This window comes from Lampris incognitus, chromosome 7 (assembly GCF_029633865.1).
Source record: "Lampris incognitus isolate fLamInc1 chromosome 7, fLamInc1.hap2, whole genome shotgun sequence".
In the NCBI taxonomy this organism is placed as follows: Eukaryota; Metazoa; Chordata; class Actinopteri; order Lampriformes; family Lampridae; genus Lampris; species Lampris incognitus.
This window is the reverse complement of record NC_079217.1, coordinates 62,379,293-62,404,292: the sequence shown is the minus strand read 5'-3', so window position 1 is coordinate 62,404,292 and position 25,000 is coordinate 62,379,293. Positions and strand designations below refer to the sequence as shown.

The 25,000-nt window shown below is 45.8% G+C and overlaps 1 protein-coding gene across 1 annotated transcript in view; it reads left to right on the top strand.

The window, feature by feature from the left end:
• The window catches only part of LOC130115679 (mitogen-activated protein kinase kinase kinase kinase 5-like), a 74,095-nt gene that overhangs the window by 42,206 nt on the left and 6,889 nt on the right, over positions 1-25,000 (top strand). The window contains 19 exon segments of the mRNA XM_056283446.1: positions 160-222; positions 658-739; positions 1,636-1,752; positions 2,858-2,939; positions 3,993-4,045; positions 5,442-5,488; positions 6,172-6,222; positions 6,553-6,573; positions 6,677-6,725; positions 11,508-11,667; positions 15,929-16,029; positions 17,048-17,089; positions 17,490-17,568; positions 19,491-19,567; positions 19,977-20,037; positions 21,625-21,727; positions 22,899-22,957; positions 23,501-23,604; positions 24,546-24,723. Coding sequence (XP_056139421.1) covers positions 160-222; positions 658-739; positions 1,636-1,752; positions 2,858-2,939; positions 3,993-4,045; positions 5,442-5,488; positions 6,172-6,222; positions 6,553-6,573; positions 6,677-6,725; positions 11,508-11,667; positions 15,929-16,029; positions 17,048-17,089; positions 17,490-17,568; positions 19,491-19,567; positions 19,977-20,037; positions 21,625-21,727; positions 22,899-22,957; positions 23,501-23,604; positions 24,546-24,723 — 1,529 coding nt within the window.

The window sequence follows — 25,000 nt, the reverse complement described above, 5'->3', positions numbered from 1 at the left end:
GCCCACATGCTAAGTCGGTTGCCAAAAAAGAGCAAAGCAGTCACACATTCTGTTTATCAGCACAAGCATACATACATATATTACTCATCTACACACACACACACATTCACACGTACACTAGCCAGTTCTCACCCGCACGATGCTTGTGTGTCTCCCCAGGGTCCTCTTCCTCATGTCGAAGAGTGGTTACCAGCCTCCTAAACTGAAGGACAAATCTAAATGGTAAAACAAAAACAGACTCTCACCCCAGCACACTTACAGTTTAACCAGGGTCAGGAACTGTGTGTTGTAAAGTTGTGAGTTACCCCTGAGGTCGGACAGACTGTCGGGGTCGGTTAAACTTTGGTCTTGAGTGTGTGATCTCAGGCCTCATTCTTGATTGAACAGTTCATTTGTAGAAAAAAAGTCACTTAAAAATGAAGAAAAGTTGCACAAACTGCAGGTTCAACTAAACCCACTGATAAGTTTATGAAAACGGTTTTAACCCAGATACAAAGAGGTAAACGTACCTATTATTAACACTACTGTCCTACCATTTTAGGATATGTTGTTGCCCGCTCGGAGTAGTCCAGCGATCTCTTTTCCCTTCAGCGTTGTGTTGCTGAGAGAAAATTGTGACTTTTCCTCCTCCATCCTCCTCTCCATGTCCTCGCATAGGTCTTCCACGTTCTACAGCTTTGTAAAGGCCATGTTGGTGAGGAACCCGAAGAAGAGACCCAGTGCCTCCAAGATGCTGTCGGTCAGTACGTCTCTGGTCGAAGCGGTGGTACAGAAGGTTGAGCGCTTTGACTTTTGAGTGACAAATGGTCTGGCTTTCTTCTCGCTGTTGGCCATATCAAAAAAGTGGGCTGTTGTAAGTAACAATACTGCAGCCGCTTGAGTCCGATTGGCTGGTTTTGCTGACAGCATGACTTTGCATGGTCTTGTGCTGTCAGCATTTCAAATTGTAAACTGATAGAGTGATCTGTCTCCACTATAAGCTGTCTCTGACAGTGCACAACTTGCGAGCATGTTTCGGGTTGTTGCTATTAAAATCATATTGAAACCAGTGAAACTAGTCTCCTTAACTGAGACCGGAGGGTCCTCTTCTTGTATGGTATTGCCTTTTTGAGACTGGCCTCAATGAGAAAGTGGCCAGACCTATTCTCACGAAAGATTATCGACTGGTCAGACCCACAGACATATCCAAACCTACAGTATTTTAAGTTTAAATCCACCATGTGACGCCCTCTGTCTGTGCTCTGACACAAGATGGTTTTGATTCCCATACCGCTTTGATTCGGCTTCAGCCACCACCAAAGATTTCTGGTTATTTCTGTTCATTTCTATGATTTCACACCATAAAAACCAGTCCATTTTTCAAAACGATACAACAGATTACTCATAGCTTTTCTTCCATTCATGACAGGATATCATCTTAAACGACATGTAATGTAATCACATCGTATTTAGCATTTGTTCTTTAAAGTGTTTTGAGGTGGTGTCAGAGCCCTGTAGTCTTGGTCCTGGCCTGGACTTGAATACAACCCTGCTCTGATGTTCACATCAGGAGATTACATTCAAGTTTTCATCTTCTTGGTCCAATCAGCAACTCCTTTCTCTCCTCTTTACCTCCTTCTAATCCCCCCTCCACAGCACGTGTTTGTGACCCAGCAGTGTCTCAAACAGGACCTGATCCTGGATCTGCTGGAGAAGGTCCAACACCCGGAGAAACTGAAGAGCTGCCTGGTCTCAGAGGAGGACGAGATGGAGGTCCTAGTGTCTTCAATGCTCTACCTTAATACATCCATATGGAGGCTTCAAAAAAAGACATTTATTATCTTAGAACGTTTTATTACTTGAGTTTCAGTTGTTATTTAAAAATACAGTCCTGGAGATTTTTGTTTTTCCCCTGAGCACATCAGATAAATGCGGGGTGGGGGGTTGAGGGCTAGGCAGTGGGGAGGTTTAAAAACTGAAAGTTGAATTTTGAAATCAGTTCTCAAACAAAGAGACAGCCACTGAGTGCTAACAGGGTTTATGTGTGCTCTGTTTCTGCTTTTTAGCTAAAAGATGAGCATCAGAGTTTTGACCGACAGTCGAAGCTGCTTATGGGGATCGAAAGTAGCTTAACCATTCCTATCCTAATGCTGTTTAACATCTGGTTATTGTGATCGTAACAGTGTGCTAAAAGGGATCATTTTGGCTCTTTCATACATGGGAAATCGAAAACAAACTATTCTAAAACCAAGGTAAACTCCAAAAATCTGCCTCCAAATTTGCCAGATGGCCTAAAGCGGCAGAGGCTTAGTTTCATTTTTAAGCCTTGGCCTACTATTAATAAAATGTGCTTCAGGCAACGTATAGTCTATTTTTAAACGCCTATTTGAAGCAGCTGAAATTTGGTTCCAGTACAGTCTCTGTCTTTCAGTCAATCAAATCCAGTAAAATAGAGATTGCACTATATTTATGTAATAACTGTACACATAGATGGTCATCCATACAATAACCCAAACCCCCCCAACATCTTCACTTTAAGTTGTCAACTGCTTACAGTGGTCGTATTAGCCTGGACAGATGGGATCACTATAAAGCGGATATGTAATTGATTGATAGTCAACACTGGAAAACAGAAAGGCTTACAAATGTCAGGGATACAGTTACCGTCACGTCCAAACCCCTCATGTCATCAGTTGATACAGAGAAGTAAAGCAGTGTGTCATCAACATAGTAGCTATGAAACAGAACCCCGTACCTCCCAGAGGCAGCATATCAATCAAATAGACACTACTACCCCTTTTACCTAAACCTGAACTTCACTGGACAGTCGTGTGAGCTAGCCAAGCATTGACAGTACATTTCCTCCTTGGTCCTCTAGGTGGCGGTACCCGGTTCCCTCAGGAGAATCCACTCCATCAATAGACATAACCAGGCTCAGAGGACTGACTCTGACATCACCTGTAGGTCAACAGACTCTCAGTCTGCCGCAATTTATATTTTATGACAGATTTTCTGTACATTAATTACTTTTTCTACAGTAATGTTTCAACATCTAACCATTTCCTCCTCGCAACTTGACTGCTCGGCTTACAGATCCTACTTAGCGGATTACTTAACGTTAATTTTAAGTCGCAAAGTTTGCCCCCCCCTCCCCCTTTTTTTCTCCCCATTTGTATCCGGCCAATTACCCCACTCTTCCGAGCCGTCCCGGTCGCTGCTCCACCCCCTCTGCTGATCCGGGGAGGGCTGCAGACTACCACATGCCTCCTCCCATACATGTGGAGTCGCCAGCCGCTTCTTTTCACCTGACAGTGAGGAGGGAGGATCCCGCTATTCCCCCCAGTTCCCCCTTCCCCCCGAACAGGCGCCCAGACCAACCAGAGGAGGCGCTAGTGCAGCAACCAGGGCACATTCCCACATCCGGCTTCCCACCCCCAGACACGGCCAGTTGTGTCTGTAGGGATGCCCAGCCAAGCCGGAGGCAACACGGGGATTCGAACCGGTGATCCCCGTGTTGGTAGGCAACGGTTACAAGTTGCAAAGTTCGCTACCACGGCACTGCTACTACATTTTATCCTTGTTGGTTTTGCAAATTTAACCTTCTTTATGCTAGCTTTTATACTACTTAATGCTACTTTTATGCTACCGCTTTATCCTACCTTTTCGAACTCGTTTCTCTTATGCTCCTTTGAGTCTTTTTTTTTTCTTCTTCATTCGAGTTCTATGTTTCTCCTGTTCCTAATAGTTGTTGATTGTGTAGTAATATTAGTTGTGGCAAATTGCTGATATCTACAGGCAGCTTATTTTGATTATAATTGACAGTTTTCATTATTAGTGCCCTGAAATGCTCATTACTCAGATAGAGAGGACAACACTTTTTAAGATGTACTCACAGAATGCTGACATTGCAATACACTGATTGAATAGGATGATTAAAAAGTAGCGAAGGACTGTCTCACTAATCCACTTTTGAATCAGTCATAATTATAATTTATTTTGTTTTTTGTGTGCAGTGGAGCAAATCTATACTCAGAGGCCGGTAAAGAAAGACTCACTGGGAGCAACGGTAAGTTTGTGATGATTATGATGGAACTGATGATTGTGTTATCAGTATGTCTCTTCATTTCGACATGTTAAGTATCACGACGTACATAGCTGGATATTTAGCATGAGCTTACTCGGTCAGAAGGGACACTTAGTGAGAGGACTGCAGTGGTGAACCAAGTGTAGTTCATTTTACACGACGCAGTTTTTCAAATCGAGCTAACCTGACATTTAGTTCAGTGGTCCCGTTTTAGGGTAAAGCCACAATCTTTAATTCATGGCTGCAGGCCAAGATTCAGATTTAGTGGTTTACTCATCACATTCTTCAAGTACAAGTACAATAAGCAGTGAAATGACGCTTTGGCAAACTCCAAAAACTGTGCAAAAAAAGAGAAACAGAACAACAATAACAAAAAAAAATACAATAATTTTTTGGAACTTACATTTATTGGATTTTGCATTTTACAAATGACAGAATCAGCATTTGAAATAAATCCAGTATTATTCCCATCCCTCCCCTGCTCCCTAACATGTCTCCCCTCCAACCCCCCCCTACATCCTCCGAAATTACATCAAGTACAAATAAATACACGACAGATATACAACAACCTCATTCACATAGACACAGACAAGGGAGAAAAGAAAAACATTTCTTAAAAAATATATTAGTAATAAAATACTAGTGGGGGTAAGAAACTCCTGAGTCTCTGTGTGTTGGCGTCACGGCTGCGGAGGCATTTGCCTGACCGCAGTGGCTGAAACAGTCCGTTGTTGGGATGATGGGGATCCATAATAATTCTTTTAACCATGGTCATGCACCGCCTGGTGTGCAAGACCTGTAGGGGGTTGAGTGTTGACCCGGTGGTACCCTCAGCCAACCGCACCACCTTCTGCGGGGCCTTTTGGTCTTGAAAGGTGCAATTCCCATACCAGGCGGCGAGGCACCCTGCCAGGATGCTCCCGCTGGCATCAGAGTAAAAGGTTTTCTGGATCTGTGGCGAGACACTGAACTTCTTTAGTTGTCTGAGGTGATTTAAAAGGCTGCCTCGCTTTTTCCACCAAAGTGTCTGAGTTTCCCAAACTTTTTCATGCACATAAAGCAGGCATCTGTGATGGCCTGGCAGCCTGTCTAGGAGTTCTCCCTGCCTGCCGCTCAGTGACTGCTGGGATAGGCTCCAGCATCCCCGCGACCCCAGTTGGGATAAGCGGCTTGGATAATGGGTGGATGGATGGATGAAACAAGCATATGTTGTGAATGGGAACATATGAGTTAACAGGTATAACCTGTGACTCCATTCTTTTTCCTTACCCTCCTCTGTGCAGGTGTAACTACTGTATAGGATTATATTTATACACATTATATTATATTTATATATCATAGCCTCACTGGTGATGATTGATTTTCTCTCTTTCAACAGTTACACCGATCACTGGGATCTACTAATAGTGGACAGAGCCCAGTCAGGTAAATGGAAATTCTCTGGATCAGCCAATCATAGACTGATGGAAGATCACATGGTCTTAGAGAGTCGTAATTATACACGTGGTGTCTCCGTTTCCCCCTCTCTGTCTCTGTCTCTGTCTGTCTCTCTATCTCGCTCTCTCTTGTTCTCTCTCTCTCTCCCGTTCTCTGTTTTGCTTTCACTCTCTTTCTTTTCCTTCATCTCTGTTTTAGACCTGTTTATGTTTTTCCTTGTCTTTTCCTCCCTTTGTCTTTCTCTTTTACTCTTTCCCTGTGTGATGGTGTAACTGTCTCTTTCTTGCTCACCGTTGCTTTCCTTTCCTTTATGAATTTATATCTCTTCTCTCTGTGGATCCGTTGCTCTCTTTCCTCTGCTGTGTCCTGTTTTGCTGTCTCTCTTTCTCTGCAGTCACTTTGTCGTTGTCCTCACATGTCTTTCTTGCTTTCTTTCCTTACCCCCTGCCCCCCGTCTCTTTAAGAGTCAATGATTTATTACCATATCAACCTTACAGTTGATCTGGAATTTGTTTCGGTGTGATCAAAGATAACAACAGTAAACATGTAACCACCCAATACATACAAGCTGTGTCCACCAAAACATACTGTTACAATTATGATACAATAATTCACTTAATGCAACCACATGTCCTTAAAGTGACTAATTAAAGTCTCTCTCTCTCTCTCAGAGACCTCAATGTGGATGAGGACTCAGATGATGATTATGACGATGTGGACATGTAAGAATAATAACAAACCAGTTTATCAATTCCATATTCATCTCAAGTTTAAGAGAATTTAACAGCAAACACTTTGTAAAAATAAACCTCAGTATCTTAAAAACAAATAAACAAATTAAATTATGACTTTCTGAAAGCAATTGGTTTATCTACGAATCACTAAACGCTATTTTGTTGGAGTAGGTGTGATATTCTACAAATAGGAGAAATCTAACTGTAGACTGAAACTTTTCTCATTTACAACACATTTGTCTCAGCTCATCAAATGACTGTCTGTCTCTCTCTCTGTCTCTGTCTCTCTGTGTCTCTCTTTCGCTCGCTCTTCATCAGCCCTACTGTACAGACCACCAGGTAAGATGCTTGACTCGCAGCAGAGAATCTGACTTGTGTGTTTTGTTGAAGCTTTGTCTCAGAAACACAGCAGATTTAACCGACCTTGTGTCTTCTCTCACAGAGTTCTCTCAATGCCGGCTGATGACGTCCCACCTCCACTTCCTCCAAGGGTGATTATTCAGCTAGCTGGGGAACAAAATAACTTAGTCTGTATGAAAGAGATATGTTACATATTAAGTTCAAATCTGTTTATTTATTTGCTACAACTTTTTTGGAAAATCATTATTTGATAATAAAAAAATATTTAAAGGCACCTTTCATGACACTCTAGGTCACTTTACATCAAATACAATAAAACAAAGCAGTAAAAACATTAGTGCAATCAACAATAAAACACAATAAGCAATAGAGCATACATCAGCAGGAGTAAAAAAAGATGAATGTGATGCTGTTAAAGTGAGTATGCAAGCTTAAAAAGGTGGGGTTTAAGAGCAGTTTTGAATTCTGTAATGGAGTCCAGTAAGTGGATGTGGTGGGGAATGGAGTTCCAGAGTTTAGGTGCAGCATAGGAGGAAGCCCTGGCACTCATTGCGCTGAGGTTGATGGCTGGTAGTGCCAATAGACCTGCTGGTGAAGACCGCAGGGAGCGAGATGGAGTGTAAGTCTGAAGGAGGTCTGTGAGATAAGCAGGGGATAGATTAAGAAGAGCTTTGAATGTTAATAATAAAAATGTTAAAATGAATTACAAAAATTTTAAAATCAATTCCATGGTAATTGAATCAGCAGGGGAGAGACTTGGTCAGTGGACTTTGAACGTGTGATAAACTGTGCTGCAGAATTCTGGATGAGTTGAAGTCGGTGAATGAGGTTGTTGGGAATGGCTGCCAGGATCACATTGCAGTAGTCAAAGTGTGATGTGACCAAAGCATTGACTGTTGTGTTAAAGCAGGGCGTAGTCTGGAGATGTTGGCATGGTTGTGTGTCTCCTCAGTCTTTTCTGTTGCTTTTTCACATTCCTCTCCATTTCCAGCTGTTCTATACCTCTGTGGCAGATGTCCCACCAGTTGGAACGGTTGATGGCAACCTGTTCCAGTCTCAAGGGGTCGATACAACACTTCTTCGGCGATGTTTTTAGCTGGTCTTTGTATCGCTTCTTCTGACCACCTGTGGACTGGCAGCCCAGATGAAGCTGTCCATACAGGACTCGACGTAGCAGACGTTCTTGAGGCGTCCTAATGACACGCCCAAGCCAGTGCCGTTGGTGTTCAGTGACCGTGGCTTCAATGCTCTTGCAGTTTGTCCTAGCAAGAATCTCAGCATGAGGAACACGGTCACGCCACATGATCCCCATGATTCACTGCAGACACCTTATGTGGAACCGCTCCAGCAACTTTAGATGGTGGCTGTATGTGACCCAGGCTTCACAGCTGTAAAGCTGCCGAAGGCTACAGAGGCTTGTTTGATTCTATTATGAATTTCGTGATCAGGGCTGCAGCCCTCAGAAAGGATGCTGCCCAGGTATTTGAAAGATGGTGCAATTGAGAGTGGCTGGTGTTCTATAGTGAAGACAGGCATAACACCTCAGTCGTGGTGGTGTTGACTGATAGACCCAGCCAGCTGTAGGCATTCACAACTCCGGCAAGGATGGTTTGCAGGTCTTCTGGTGTGTGAGCTACAAGAGTGCAGTCGTCGGTGTATTGCAGCTCAAGGACCTGCACTGCAGACAACTTGGTGGTTGCCTGGAACCTTCGGCTGTTGAAGAGGTTTCCATCTAGCCTAAAGTCTATTGTGATCCCACTACTGTCTTCCAGATCTTTGTGAAAAAGTTTTGTGACACATAGGAGGTAAATGTTGAAGAGTACCGGTCCCGGCACACACCCCTGCCTCACTCCAGTGCATACATTAAAGGGCACGGATTCCTGTCCTCCTATGGCCACCCGTGCCACCATCCCATCATGAAACTGTGATAGAATGTTCACAAATTTGCTTGGACAGCCACAGGGGTTGCGCAGTCCTCAGTAGCACTGTCTATGCTATGACAGGTTGGTCCTGGTGGCAAGGGCTTATACCCAGGATGACCAGTCACTTATGACTGCAGGAGGCTGCCAGAAACTTCAGACTGTTAAAGAACCACCTAATGGGTTGAGGTCAGGGCTCTTGTGTGGGCCAGTCAACTTCTTCCACACCAAACTCACCCAACCATGTCTTAATGGACCTTGCTTTGTGCACTGGGGCACAGTCATGCTGGAACAGAAAAGGGCCCTCCCCAAACTGTTCCCACAAAGTTGGAAGCATAGAAATGTCCAAAATGTCTTGGTGTGCTGAAGCATTAAGATTTCCCTTCACTAGAACTAAGGGGCCTGGCCCAACCCCTAAAAAACAACCCCATACCATTATCCCTCATCCACCAAACTTTACAGTTGGCACAATGCAGTCAGGCAGGTAACGCTCTCCTGGCATCCGCCAAACCCAGACTCGTCCATCAGACTGCCAGACAGAGAAGCGTGATTCGTCACTCCACAGAACACGTTTCCACTGCTCCAGAGTCCAGCGGCAGCGTGCTTTACACCACTCCATCCGATGCTTGGCATTGTGCTTGGTGATGTAAGGCTTGCATGCAGCTGCTCGGCCACGGAAACCCATTCCATGAAGCTCCCGGCACACAGTTTTTGTGCTGATGTTAATGCCAGAGGAAGTTTGAAACTCTGTGCGTTGACGACTTTTACACACTATGCGCCTCAGCACTCGGTGACCCCGCTGTGTGACTTTACGTGGTCTGCCACTTCTTGCCCGAGTTGCTGTTGTTCCTAAACGCTTCCACTTTTCAATAATAGCACTTACAGTTGACTGTGGAATATCCAGCAGGGAAGAAATTTCATGAACTGACTTATTGCAAAGGTGGCATCCTATGACAGTCCATCCATTAGCCGAACCGCTTATCCTGCTCTCAGGGTTGCAGGGATGCTGGAGCCTATCCCAGCAGTCATTGGGTGGCAGGCGGGGAGACACCCTGGACAGGCCGCCAGGCCATCACACAGGGCTGACACACACACACATACATTCACATCTAGGGACAATTTAGTATGGCTGATTCACCTGACCTACATGTCTTTGGACTGTGGGAGGAAACCGCAGCCCCCGCAGGAAACCCACGCAGACACGGGGAGAACATGCAAACTCCACACACAGGACGAACCGGGCCGACCCACAAGGTTGAACTACCCCGGGGCTCGACCCAGGACCTTCTTTCCGTGAGGTGACCGCTCTAACCACTGCGCCACCGTGCTGCCCCCTATGACAGTACCACGGTTGAATTCACTGAGCTCTTCAGAACGACCCATTCTTTCATAAATGTTTGTAAATGCAGACTGCATGGCTAACTGCTGGATTTTATTCACCTGTGGCAATGGGTCTGAATGAAACACCTGAATTCAATGATTAAGAGGTATATCCCAATACTTATGTCCATAAAGTATGTATATATATTTCCTTGAATAAGCCTTATTAGTAGGTGAGCAGAACAGTCAGTCAGCATCGGAACAGTCAGAATGAATCAACCTGGGGATTTTCATGTTTTCACTGGTCAAAAAAAAACAAAACGTGTTGCTTCATTTGAAGAAGATGTGGTTGAGGTTTTCAGCATAAAGAGCGAGATAGAGATGACGACAGATGGTTAAAGTGTTGCAGACAGCAGCATACCAGAGCGAGATGTGAACATGAGCGAAAAAATAAAAACCAAGACGGGAGGACAGCGTGAAAGAAGTGCGAGTGTGAGAGAATGAGTGTCTTAGATGAGAGAAAGAGATGGAGCGCATGGGTGTAATGCACCCCTGCACCCATGCACCAGAATCCGAATACTTCATGCATGGTACACGGGTGCACCATGCATGGGTGTAGTTACAAGGGTATTAAAACCTTTTGACCTGGGCCCTGCAGACTAGCCCACATAGGCCATAGGCCAGCACAGATAAATGAACTGATACACATGTAATCTGGAAATGTCCAGATGGGGGTTTTGCTTTCCAAAGGGAGTTAGATTTCCTCAAACCATTATTATCTGTCGGGATAAAGTCGAGTGAAGGGGGTGTTCGTATGGTAAAACGAGGTTCTGGTCTGTATGCTGTGTGCTGCAGGATAGTAGTAGTGAGAAGGAAAATTAAAACGGACCGAGTAAACAGCGTTTCACCGATGTAACACACAACAACCATCCTGCTAATCTTTGCTGTTAAAAGTCACACCACCATCACGGTGTAGTTCTGACACCAGGGCTAAAAACCACTGCAGGAGTTGCTTTGAGCGGTGCGGCGGATTTACTTGCTTCACTTTGCCTGTTTTATGGTTTCATAGAATATTTCCTCTGGTGTAATTAGTGTGTAATTAGTTATTTTCTCTGGTGTGATTTTACTCCCCGGCAATCTCAGAGCAGTAAATAAATAGTTTGTTTTGAAATTATTACCTTGTTTAATATTATAATGATAATATATGATTCATTGGCGGCACGGTGGCGCAGTGGCTAGCGCGATCACCTCACAGCGAGATGGTCCTGGGTTCGAGCCCCGGGGTAGTCCGACCTCCGGGGTCGTCCCGGGTCGTCCTCTGTGTGGAGTTTGCGTGTTCTCCCCGTGTCTGCGTGGGTTTCCTCCGGGGGCTCTGGTTTCATGTAGGTCAGGCGAACCGGCTGTACGAAATTGTCCCTAGGCGTGTGTGCGTGGGCCCTGTGATGGCCTGGCGGCCTGTCCAGGGTGTCCCCCCACCTGCTGCCCAATGACTGCTGGGATAGGCTCCAGCATCCCCCGCAACCCTGAGAGCAGGATGAGCAGTTTGGATAATGGATGGATGTGTATATATATATAGACACACACACAGTGGATATAAGGAAAGAAATTGAAATAACTGCTTCTTATTCTGACCTCATTCCAAATCTGATCCCAGTTCTAATTCTGATTGTGCAGTCCAAGGTGCGGACCAGCTCAGAGGAGAACATGACGGCGGAGGAGGATCGGTTGCGGGTGCCTGGCTCCCTCCTCGCCCCCTCACCTCTCCTGCGGACCTCGAGCGGCACGCACACGCGACCTGTCCCAAGACCGCGCTCCACGAGACATACCCGCTCAGGTGCGTCAACAAGTTCACCAACTTCTACTGTATTATACAGTGTGCACGTAGTAAACTCTAGCTGGGGTAGTCCAACCTTGGGGGTCGTCCGGGGTCGTCCTCTGTGTGGAGTTTGCATGTTCATCCCGTGTCCGCGTGGGTTTCCTCCGGGGGCTCCGGTTTCCTCCCACAGTCCAAAGACATGTAGGTCAGGTGAATCGCCGTGTGATGGCCAGGCGGCCTGTCCACGGTGTCTCCCCGCCTGCCGCCCAGTGACTGCTGGGATGGGCTCCAGCATCCCCGCGACCCTGAGAGCAGGATAAGCGGTTCAGATAGTGGATGGATGGATGGATGTAAACTCTTTATATCAGGACGTGTCACCGAGGTCACGGGTTTGAAATGGCCGACACGTTGTCCTGCCTGCCTCTCTGTCTGTTTTGATTCAACACTTACACCAGTGGAGATACTGGTTATTGCAAATGATGTTTGAGTGCTCGAAGCACAGTCGCCACTCTCGAAGTAAACAATGTGGTTTGACCTTTGGTTTAGCTGTTAATGTTGGGGTATCTGTTGGTAATAATCTTGTACAAACTTGGTCTGACATATCTCCTTCTTTACTCCTTCTAATGTGTTCAGCCGGAGACGTAAATCTCACCCTACAGGCGCCGTATGGCTGCTGCTGGAAAAATCCCGTTTCGACAGGAGCCATTAAAATGAGCAGCTACAACAGCGTTCGTGATCGGGATTAATTAATGGTTAACTGACTCAGGATTTGTTGATTATCCATCGCCATGCAGATGCAAGCAGCAGCGGACTGGCCATCTGGAGCACCGGGAGTTTTCCCGGTGGGCCGCTTGACAATCGGGGTCGACCCCAGCCCCCACTTAAATAGAAATAACCAAGTGTTGTGCGTCTGAGTGGCCCAGGCGAGTGGGCCCACTGCGGTTGGGTAGTACATCTGTCAGCCTCTCTCTCCCAGCCAGTTACTTCTGGTCCGGTCCATTCTGGGGTTTCCTGGGCTGTTTGGTCCGGTCCATTCTGGGGTTTCCTGGGCCGTTTGGTCCGGTCCATTCTGACGTTTCCTGGGCCATTTGGTCTGGTCCATTCTGGGGTTTCCTGGGCTGTTTGGTCCGGTCCATTCTGGGGTTTCCTGGGCTGTTTGGTCCGGTCCATTCTGGGGTTTCCTGGGCTGTTTGGTCCGGTCCATTCTGGGGTTTCCTGGGCTGTTTGGTCCGGTCCATTCTGATGTTTCCTGGGCCATTTGGTCCGGTCCATTCTGGGGTTTCCTGGTCTGTTTGGTCCGGTCCATTCTGACGTTTCCTGGGCCATTTGGTCCGGTCCATTCTGGGGTTTCCTGGGCTGTTTGGTCCGGTCCATTCTGACGTTTCCTGGGCCATTTGGTCCGGTCCATTCTGGGGTTTCCTGGGCCATTTGGTCCGGTCCATTCTGACGTTTCCTGGGCCGTTTGGTCCGGTCCATTCTGGGGTTTCCTGGGCCATTTGGTCCGGTCCATTCTGGCGTTTCCTGGGCCATTTGGTCCGGTCTATTCTGGGGTTTCCTGGGCCGTTTGGTCCGGTCCATTCTGACGTTTCCTGGGCCATTTGGTCCGGTCCATTCTGGCGTTTCCTAGGCCCCGTCCCTTTCCCATCTCTTAAGTGGCGACGTTTGGATAAATAGTGGAGTGGTGCAAGATGGACAAACAAAAAGAGAAATAATGTGAATGTGGTGAACATTATTTCTGTTACTGGTCAGATGGTTCCAGAGATTCTTGCCACCTTGCTGCCGGTGCCATTGTGGCAAAATGCGCTCCTTCTGGCCCACCCCCTCCTCAGAGCAATACATTCCCCTTGTTCTATTTTACATCTATTTTACTGAAGGTATTGTTTTAGATATTGTTCAGTAATCTTGTTTGCATAAAGTGTGGCGTGGTTTGTATGGGTGGCGGTGGGCCGGTCTGAGTCAAAAAGTCAAAAGTCCAGGGCCATTTTTCCTTCCCAGTCCGCCCCGGGATGCAAGCGATGCAGAATATCAACAAGGACTTTGTTCTGGATTGTGATGTTATTGAAATAATGGACAGCGTGTGGCCCAAGGTGTGCGTGGTTGTAAAGTTTTGGTTGTTTCCTTCATCTGTAATTGTCAAAATGTGACTTATTTCCCCCTACGGAATTGTTTCCAAAACGCTGTAAACACACGAAAACACTTGCTGAAGACAGACATGTCATGAAATGCAGAGTTCACGGGGAATCTACGTTACTCTTTGCAATCGCATGAAAATATGAAGCACACTTTCTACTATACCCAAAGAACATGCAGGGAATGAAGACATAAAAGGGTAGCTGAACCTTACACCGTTTTTGCTGCCATCTAAAGGTGAAAAACCATACGTGCTGGGCTCGTCTTGGTACTAAGGGTGGGAAATAATTTGTTTAAGCATAAACAAGCAATAGGCTTATTTTATACAATGTGTCATTATCAAGAATCAAATGCTGGGTTATAATTATAGGTAATTGATTATCTCTTATTAAAATTGTGGAAGTAATGGCGTAGGATAAGAACTGTAGTATACTGAGAAGACCACTAGATGGCGGTCTGTGTAACAGGCCACACTAGACCACAGTGCCTGGGAGACTGAGGCACCAGTAGATTTTGGAAACCCAGAACAATGTCTTAACAAGAAAATAAGGGTGTATGGTGGGATATGGTCTACAATCAAAGGTGTGGTTTAACATTAAGCTCCACAATAGGTGGGGTCAAAATACAGTACAAAAGAGGGGGTTTTGGACTGGTTGCTTCAGTTGCTCCAGTGACCAGTTCGGTATGTTGTTGTGTCCTTTTGTGGAGTATTAACAATCTACTCACATCAGAGTCGTAAGTATTGGACATTGATTGACTCTTGAATCTTTGATTCGGGAAGGTTGCTCTCTTGTCCTCATCAGCAGTTGAGTTTGACCGTCCTCCCTCTGGGTCTTCAGGTGGGTGTAGAGGTCGATCCTGGAGCCGCATAATGGCTAGATGCCTGCGCGTGGCAGCTTTTTACATGGAGAGGCTGATGCGCCTGCAGCCATCACATGGTCCTTGGCAGGGGGTGGCCAGAGTCCAATGGCATGGAAGAGCCAAGACGATTGGGGACCGCCCTCTGTTGCAGCCTTCATCCACCTTCACTGCCATTGTGACTGGGAGACATCTTCTGCCGGTTCTGCCATTGAGGCCTTTGTTGGTGTTAGATCGCACTTCATCTGGAACCTCCCCCTTGACCAATCCGCCTCGGGTGACCCTACCAGGAGCCAAGCTCCAGATGGCGTAGCTCTTGGGATCATTGGTACAGGCAAGCTTCTCCATCACAGCAAGGTGGCGATCCAGAAGAAGCTCTCTGTACTCTGTACCCCAGAGCAGAGACAAGAGCTTTGGGAAGGTCTTCAAAATGGCGGCCCAGAACTACTTCCGGTTCCAGCGAGGCTTGATGAATGAGGAAATATCAAATGAGAGGCTTGAGATGTACCCTGTGTGATGTTAGCATAGCCGGATAAACATACAGCTAATGAAACATGTCTGTTTGATTTAGGTGTAGCAAGAAAGAAGAAAGCCACTTTATTTTTGTCATTGTAATGTTATGTTACAGTGGAATTTGTCTTGTGCATCTTCTTCTTCCGGCATCATCCGACTATGATGTTGGCCGCCGTAAAACATGCTCAACAGCTGTCATGTTGCTAAGCATATTTGGGGTTTTTTGGTAAAATAGACAGTGGTTTACCATTGCCTTCTGCCCGCAGTACAGGAGACCAGATACTAGAGTTTCCAGCATGCCTCCTGTTGTCCTGAAGCTACCATTGGCCAGACGGTTTGGCTCGTCCACCAGCTACAGGTACTACGCTGCTGTTGCCCAGTGTAGAGCAGGTCTATATAAAGGCGACCTTCAAACGCCTTGTCACAGTGCCATCATGGAGCTGAATATGGAGCTGCCAGGGAAGAGGAGAAGAGGAAGGCCAAAGAGGAGGTTTATGGGTGTGGTGAGGGAGGACATGCAGGTGGCTGGTGTGGCAGAGGAAGATGCAGAGGACAGGAACAAATGGCAACGGATGATCCGCTGTGGCGCCCCCTAACGGGAGCAGCCGAAAGTAGTAGCAGCTCACAGCAAAATCAGACAGACCTATTGTCCATTTTATTAGCTGCTGCTGGCAGCACTTGGTTTTGCACCTTTAGATGGAAGAAAACACACAAAAAGGGTATTGGGTTTAGTTATTCTTTAAGTGGTTTATTAAATGTGTGTGTGTGTGTTCTCCAGAACCTGTGCCCCGCCCGGACCAGCTGACTGACTGTCCTGCCGACCTCATCCCTCCTGAGCTTCCCCCAAAAGACCCTCGCAGGAGGCAACAGCAAGCCAGGGTAAAACAAAATGAAATAACAGGAAATAATCCTGTGGGAGACACGAAAAAAAAGTTTGGTAACTCGTTCATATTATAGATTAATAAGCTTTTAATCAATCTGGAATTGATTATATTCCGAATTCATTGAAAGTCACCCAGTAAATAGTGTCAGCTGTCAGTCACAGCTGTCAATCACAGCTGTCAGTCAGCTGTGATTGACAGCTGGTGATTGCTTATGGCATGAAACAGGCTTGTACTGTCTCATAGAGAATTTACTTGACTAACTGGATCATTTTGCTCCTTATTTGTTGAGCACTTTTCCTACCATTGAGTGTTTCTTTTAACAAAGTTATATATATATATATACACATATGACACATAACATAACATAAATATGACATAAATGGCATAAATACTCCTGTCATAAATGAGAGAAAACATTTTATCTTGCTATTAGTTTGAAATTAAGCGTGGGTTTCCTCCGGCCATACTAAATTGTCCCTAGGTCTGAACATATGTGTGTGTGTGTGTGGGCCCTGTGATGGACTGGCGGCCTGTCCAGGCCGTCTCCCCACCTGCCCCCCAGTGGCTGCTGGGATAGGCTCCAGTACCCCCGCGACCCTGAGAGCAGGATAAGCGGTTAAGATAATGGATGGATGGATAGATTGAAGCTTATCCAGAGCAACTTACAGTAATGTGTTCTGAGGGTGTAGGTTTAGCATTTAGCATCTTTAGCATCGTACTTATGACTCGTTTTCATATCTTTGCAGTTACACAACGGTCACAGTAACATAAGAGACCCTTGTTGCTGTAACGTCACACCAATGGAGAAGAACTATCTCATTCCATCACAGATGCAGGAATAATGTTTAAACAAAAACCTGCAAATGAAAAACAAAGACAGAAGGAAACCCCTCCATTTGCATAGGTTTTACACATTGTTCAGCTGTGAGTGAAGGACGTATCGGTCTTTTTAGTTGTATCTTCTGTCTCTTACAGAAGTGTTTTTGTGTTTTTCGTTGTTTTTGTATTCTCAGGAATCAGCTGAATGTGTAACTCCTGTCCTGAGGAAGCCCACTGTGAGTGTTATTCTCCTTACAAGACCTCCCCCCCCCCTCCATCTCCATTTAAAATGCATGCAAATAATGCAACAAGTTACGTATATATATAGCCTCATATCTTACAATCTGATTTTTACAACTGTAAGAGGAAAGAAATGAACAGGGTTCAGTAATTGCGGTTGGTTCCAGTGCAGCTTGAGTGACAGGTGAGATGAAGCCGGTCAGCAGGGTGAACATCACACGTACCCTCCCAATGACCGGCACAGTAACCACATTTTGCAACCGTTGCTCTTCGGCTTTGGGTCAGAATCGATAGTGTGGCAGCTTTCTTTGGTGTCATTGAACTTAACCCCTTAGCCGTTCATAGTTTGTCACAGATCTGCAGATAATAAAAAGACGGCCTGCGTTTCACCTCCAGGTCAGTTTTAAGAAGGTCTTCCACGGCTGTCCTCTCAAAGTCATCTGCTCCACAATCTGGGAAAACCCAACCAGCAAAGGTCAGCGCTGAATACCACTCGCCGCTCAGGAAGCACCAAACTGCCCCTCACCCTCTCTGTCTGTCTATCTGCCTATCTGTCTGTATACCTGTCTATCTGCCTATATATATACCTGTTTATCTGTCTGTCTATCTGCCTATCTGTCGGTATACCTGTCTACCTGCCTATATATATACCTGTTTGTCTGTCTATCTGCCTATCTAGCTGTATACCTGTCTACCTGCCTATCTATATACCTGTCTAGCTGTCTGTCTGTCTACCTATATACCTATTTATCTGTCTGTCTGTCTATCTGCCTATCTGTATACCTGTTTATCTGTCTGTCTGTCTATCTATATACCTGCTTATCTGTCTGTCTGTCTGTCTGTCTGTCTGTCTGTCTGTCTGTCTGTCTGTCTGTCTGTCTGTCTATCTATCTATCTATCTGTATACCCGTTAATTTGTCTGTCTGTCTATCTATATACCTGTTTATCTGTCTGTCTGTCTGTCTATCTATCTGTATACCCGTTTATCTGTCTGTCTGTCTGTCTATATACCTGTTTAACTGTCTGTCTGTCTGTCTATCTATATACCTGTCTGTCTGTCTGTCTGGCTGTCTATCTATATACCTGTTTATCTGTCTGTCTGTCTGTCTGTCTATATACCTGTCTGTCTATCTATCTATCTATCTATCTATATACCTGTTCATCTGTCTGACTGTCTGTCTGTCTATATACCTGTTTATCTGTATGTCGGTCTATCTATCTATCTATCTATCTATCTATCTATCTATCTATCTATCTATCTATCTATCTATCTATCTATCTATCTATCTATCTATCTATCTATATATACCTGTCTGTCTGTTTGTCTATCTATCTATATACCTGTTTATATCTGTCTGTCTGTCTGTCTATCTATCTATATATATATATATATATATATATATATATATATATATATATATATATACCTGTTCATCTGTCTGAATGTCTATATACCTGTTTATCTGTCTGTCTGTCTTATCTAGCTATCTGTCTGTCTGTCTACCGTCAAACGTTGTGTCGTCATATCTTTGTCTGTCAGGAAGGTGATTTGACTCCGTTGACTGTTTCTTTTTGCCTTTTGATGTTTTTCTCTTTTTTGGGGGAGGTGGGGTTGGTTTCCCCCCTCTTTTTCTCCCCAATTGTACCTGGCCAATTACCCCACTCTTGTGAGTCGTCCTGGTCGCTGCTCCACCCCCTCTGCTGATCCGGGGAGGGCTGCATACTACCACATGCCTCCTCCCATACATGTGGGGTCGCCAGCCACTTCTTTTCACCTGACAGTGAGGAGTTTCCCCAGGAGGACGTAGGACGTGGGAGCATCACGCTATTCCCCCCAGTTCCCCCTCCTCCCCGAACAGGCGCCCCAACCGACCAGACTAGTGCGGCGACCAGGACACATACTCACATCCGGCTTCCCACCCGCAGACACGGCCCATTGTGTCCGTAGGGACGCCCGACCAAGCCGGAGGTAATACGGGGATTCGAACTGGTGATCCCCGTGTTGGTAGATAATGGAATTGACCGCCATGCTACCCGGAGGCCCCGCCTTTGATGTTTTTATCTGCTCCATGTTTTATTGCAGCCTGTCTTTTTTCATATGATTTCTGTACTGTCCTTTAAACACATGCACTGACCCCCTGTTCCATCGACACTGACGGATGTACAGACTCAGTCACCTGAACCAGATCAACCCAAACCAAACGCCTGACCCTCCCACCACACACACACACACACACACACAGAGCATCGTTTAATTTATACTTATGTTATCACGTTGCAGTACATGTGCTTTATAAAGACAGTTTGATTATTTATGTGACTGATTGAATGAACCTGTCTGTCTCTCTGTCTGTCTGTCTGTCTGTCCGTCCGTCTCTCTCGTCATTATCACCTCAGACCAGCATCTGATCCTGGGAGCCGAAGAAGGGATTTACACCCTCAACCTCAATGGCTCTGAGGCCACCATGGAGCTGGTGAGTCAGTAGGTGGATCGTGAGGCGACATTGAACTGACGTGTAAAGTTACGCAGCATGTTATTTTATAACATGTACCCATGCTTTTGTAATGTAAACAAGGCCAAGAGAGAAATCACGGGTTAGTAGTTTGTTATACTTTTTGTTGAATTGTGTGTGCACAAAGAGCTGCAAAAACAGTAAGTAATACCACCACAGCATAAAGTGTATAAAGCATTTATTACACAGTTGTATAAAGTGTGAGGTCTCTGTCAAATGGATTTGTTTCCAGAGTGAAACATTGCACTTAAATAATGTGTGTATGTATGTACTGATGGATGGATGGGTGCATTGGAATAATGGATGGATAATGAGTGTAATGATGGATGGATGGATGGAATGATGGATGTCTCCTTTGTTTCTCCATCAGTTGTATCCAGGGAAGTGCACCTGGGTCTACATCATTAACAATGTCCTCATGTCCGTATCAGGTAAATATGCTGCAGCTCTGTTCTGCTGTTCTGCAGCTCTGCAGTTCTGCTGCTCTGCTGTTCTGCTGCTCTGCTGTTCTGCTGTTCTGCAGCTCTGCAGTTCTGCTGCTCTGCTCTTCTGCTCTTCTGCAGCTCTGCTGCTCTGCTGTTCTGCTGCTCTGCTGTTCTGCTGCTCTGCAGTTCTGCAGCTCTGCAGTTCTGCAGTTCTGCTGTTCTGCTGCTCTGCTGTTCTGCTGCTCTGCTGTTCTGCTGTTCTGCTGTTCTGCAGCTCTGCAGCTCTGCTGCTCTGCTGCTCTGCTGTTCTGCTGTTCTGCAGCTCTGCTGTTCTGCTGCTCTGCTGTTCTGCAGCTCTGCTGTTCTGCTGCTCTGCTGTTCTCCGGCAACACGTTGCAGGACGACTTGAGGCTTCTGAACAGTCTCACAGATGTGAAAGTTTGCAGAAAACTGGGAGAATTAACTTTTTTTTTTTTAATTCCTGGAAGTGAATTGAAATGTGCAACAGCAAATAGACGCAAACACTGCAAAGCACAGCGAGGGCAACACATGTGGCACAGAACGCTCGATACAAAGATAGATTTTATATAAGCCACGCCAAATATGCATCTTTTAACACTAATCGTTATTTAGCCTTTAATGGATTTCTTCCTTTCTTCTGTGCTCTCATATGCATTCACTGAAAACCTTAATGCTCCTCCATTCACCGGGTGTAGGCTGAATAAACACTTAAAGCTTAGCTAGCACACAATGCAGCTGACACATTTAAAGGGACAGCTCACCCCAAAATCAAAAATACATGTTTTTCCTCTTACCTGTGGCGCTACTTATCCATCTAGACTTTTTCGTGTTGAGCTGCCGATTTTTGGAGATATCGGCTGTAGAGATGTCTGTCTTCTCTCGAATACGGTGGAACTGGATGGCACTCGACTCGTGTTGCTCAAAGTGCCAAATAAATAAATAAATAAACAACTGCAAGAACACGTATATCCAAACTAACACATATATCCAAACTAAACAAAAACATAAAAATAAAATCACTGTCCAAGGGAACGAAGGCCAGCCAGGATGACTGTCAGAACTGCCGGTCTGCATAGGCTAGCAGTTAGCTTAGCTTGCCCCGCTTCCGCATCCTGTCAGACCGCCCTCGGTGCCTCCTCCTCAGGCACAGCTCCAGGCACGGGCCATGGTCCTTGGGCCCACTGGACGCAGCAGACCAGGTTCCCCCAGTTGATCCAACGCCAGCTCTCCCAGCAAGACACCCTCGGCACCCCCCCCCACAGACACACACTCCAGACGACACCAAAAACACCACGGTCAATGCCAGGCAAGGCCACCGCCAGGTGGTGTTACCAGAACTGGCGGTCTGCATGGGCTAACAGTGAGCTTAGCCTGCCCTGCTTCTGCATCCTGTCAGACCGCCCTCGCCCTATCAAGTTGGCCGTTAATCTTGTCTTTAGTAATGCCTCGTCTTTGTAAATTTAACTCTGTAATGCTGTTGTGTTATACATGGCTCGGCTAAGAGGACAGGTTGTTTCAGTAAGAGCCGGCCGTCTCAGTAAACCGCTACTGTGCTGTGCCTCATGCATGCAGGTAAATCGTCACAGCTTCATTCCCATTCAATGAAGGAGTTGCATGAGCAGGCACGGAAAGACCAGAGGATAGTCGCCATAACAACACACAGACTGTTACCTCGGTAATAATGAGTCTCGTTCTCTGTCTCTCTGTCTGTCTCTGTCTCTCTCTCTCATTAAAACTCCATGTTCAGACTACACCAAGTCAATTCTGACTTGTACAACAAATGTGATGCATATCTGATTTCTCTTTTTTTTATGGAAGGGTCAACAACAAAAAATGCACAGAAAACATTTTTTGAATTCTGATTTGGACTCTAAAACGTGGTCTCAGACGCGTATTCCTATACGTGACCATGTGTCTGTATAGGGAATGAATTTACATGCATTTCATGTCATTCTTTGTGGCACATGTTGGCAGAATTGGTTGGCTTGTAGTAGAACTATGTGGGGTATTATTGGGGTTGTGGTTTTGACATAAGGTAGTTGGGGGCAAAATGATATTGATGGAAGTCGATGGAAAGAATGCAAAGTCACTGATTGTAGATCTTTTTGGGGCGATGCCCATAGTCAACCTGAACCTGAGTCCATGTTGTTATTGATCAAGAGTTCAGGGTATCAGATACAGGTCACTTTCAAAAATTAATGTGATGTATCTATCTATCTATCTATCTATCTATCTATCTATCTATCTATCTATCTATCTATCCATCTATCCATCTATCTATCTATCTATCTCTGCCTGTCTTTCTGTCTTGTCTGTATTCTTATCTAGCTCTCACTCATTTATAATGATGTTAAAGATTTTCATTTAAAAACCTTTCAGCAGGTTTTAAAGATCCAGTCCAATGATTTTAATTCAGTGAGACAAGTTTTATTGTGGGATTTTAAAGTTAAAAGTGTCATTTTTTTCCGTTTCAGAAGCATCATTTGATTTGTTATAACCGTGTTAGCGCCCTCTGAACACAGACGATTCTCGGCAGGTTGAGTTCACAAGACTCTTCACTGATAGCTAGCTAGCTAGCTCGCTAACTTGCATGATGTTGCTAGGCAACTATGTAAAAAACAAACCAAGTGACAGACTGAGGATGACAATTAATTGACTGTCCAGTCAAATCAGAGGAAAGTTTCCAAGGGGACTTTGGTCATATTTTCACTAAAACAGCCGCTCTAATATTTTGGAGAACTTCTGTTAGAAAGTACAACAGGACTCTGCAAAGCGGGATTTTCTTTGCAATGGATCTTTAAGAACTTCCAGAATATATAATGTAACTTTTTTTCCTGCATTTATAGGAAATACTCAGTGACCTGTAAGATACCAGATACCAAGGGCTGCAGGACCTGTTCAGTCGGTGAGTCCAAATCTGCCAAGTGATGATACCGTTCAGTTTATTTGTATGACTACTTTTAGAATAATTCTCTCCTCCGTATATACACAGGATGTACACTGATATTTGTGTGTGTGTCAGTGTTTTTCCTTTTTCAGTAGTTTTGAAAATCTTACTTGATATACAGTACTTCCCTTTTCAAATTAATTAGCTTCAATTATTTTAATTAGGTCCGATTTGGTCTGTCGGTTGGTCCATTAGTTATTTTCCTCAGCCAGCTATCTGTCATATGTTGACACTGAAGCTTCTACCTTTTATTTTCTGTAAACAGAACATTAGCATTGTTGACATTCCATTATTGGCGCCACTAGCCTCTAGCTAACCTTATGTAACGAAATCCAGTCCCATCACTTGAGCTAACGTGCAGGGGAACTATGGAAAAAATAAGGGCCCGCATTTTCGCCGATAGTATTCCAAGATTATGTTACCTCTAAGATGAACGAGTAAAATTCAAGGTATGTCTTTCAGCAGGAAGGTAAATCTGATAAGTTTTGTCCTCTCTTGCAGCGGGTAACGTGCAGCGCGGCGTTGTCTTCCTGTGTTGTGCTCTGGAGTCTAGCGTGGTGCTGCTCCAGTGGTATGAGCCCATGCACAAGTTCATGCTCATCAAGGTATGAAACCCACCGGGTCTGTGTTAGTTCTCTGTTATCTTGTTACAAGGGCTGCACAATATGGGGCGTCCGGGTAGAATGGCGGTCTGTTCCGTTGCCTGCCAACACAGGGATCGCCGGTTCAAATCCCTGTGTTACCCTGGCTTGGTCGGGCGTCCCTACAGACACAAGTGGCCATGTCAGCCGGTGGGAAGCCGGATGTGGGTATGTGTCCTGGTTGCTGCACTAGTGCCTCCTCTGGTCGGTCAGGGTGCCTGTTCAGGGGGAAGTGGAACCAGGAGGAATAGCGTGATCCTCCCATGCGCTACGTCCCCCTGGTGAAACTCCGTACTGTGAGGTGAAAAGAAGTGGCTGGCGACTCCACGCATATTAGAGGAGACATGTACCCCCCCCCCTTCTCTACCCAATTGTACTGGACCAATCACCCCGTTCTTCCGAGCCGCAGACTACCACATGTCTCCTCTAATATACGTGGCGTCGCCAGCCACTTCCTTTCACCTGACAGTGAGGAGTTTCACCAGGAGGACGTAGCGCGTGGGAGGACCGCGCTATTCCCCCCTGTCTCCCCCCCCCCCCCGCCTGAACAGGCGCCATGACCGAACAAAGGCGGCGCCAATGCAGCGACCAGGACACATATCCACATCCGGCTTCCCACCTGCTGACATGGCCAACAGTGTCCCCAGGGACGCTCAACCAAGCCGGAGACAACACGGGGATTCAAACCGGCGATCCTCGTCTTGGCAGGCAACGGATCAGAACGCCACGCCGCGCCACTCAGACGCCCACAGACTTACACCTTAATGTGCCGGATTCGCGGGATGTCCCCTGAATCATGTGCAGATGTTGTTGTTTCAGCTTTTCTTTCGCTTTGGTTTTGTTACGCTGTGAAGTGAAACTCTGGTGACCTCTCGCCGCGTCCCTCCCTCCCTCCCTTCTCCCAGCATTTTGACTTCCCCCTGCCCAGCCCCCTGCGGCTGTTCGAGATGCTGGTGATTCCCCAGCAGGAGTACCCGCTGGTCTGCATCGGCATGTCCCGAGGCCTGTGCCCCAACCAGCCAGTCGTCATGGAAACCATTAACCTCAACTCCAACACTTCCTGGTTCACCAGCACCGGCCTTGGTGGGTGGAAATGAGTTTGTTAAATAATGCTCCATCAGTCCAGAGTAAAGACTGATATATTCACAAGTGTTAAACTCGGTAGTTTCTTCTATCCCCCGGTTGGCGGTCTCATGTAGGGCTGCAGGTCAAGGGCTTCAAAAAAAACAAACAACACATCAGACCGAAGACACAATGACATTCATGATAAGTCGATGTAAAAACATGCAAAAGTGAAGCGTGAACACGTCGGTAATAAAGCAGCCCGGCCAGCACGCCGTCACAAACGACACGCAGACTT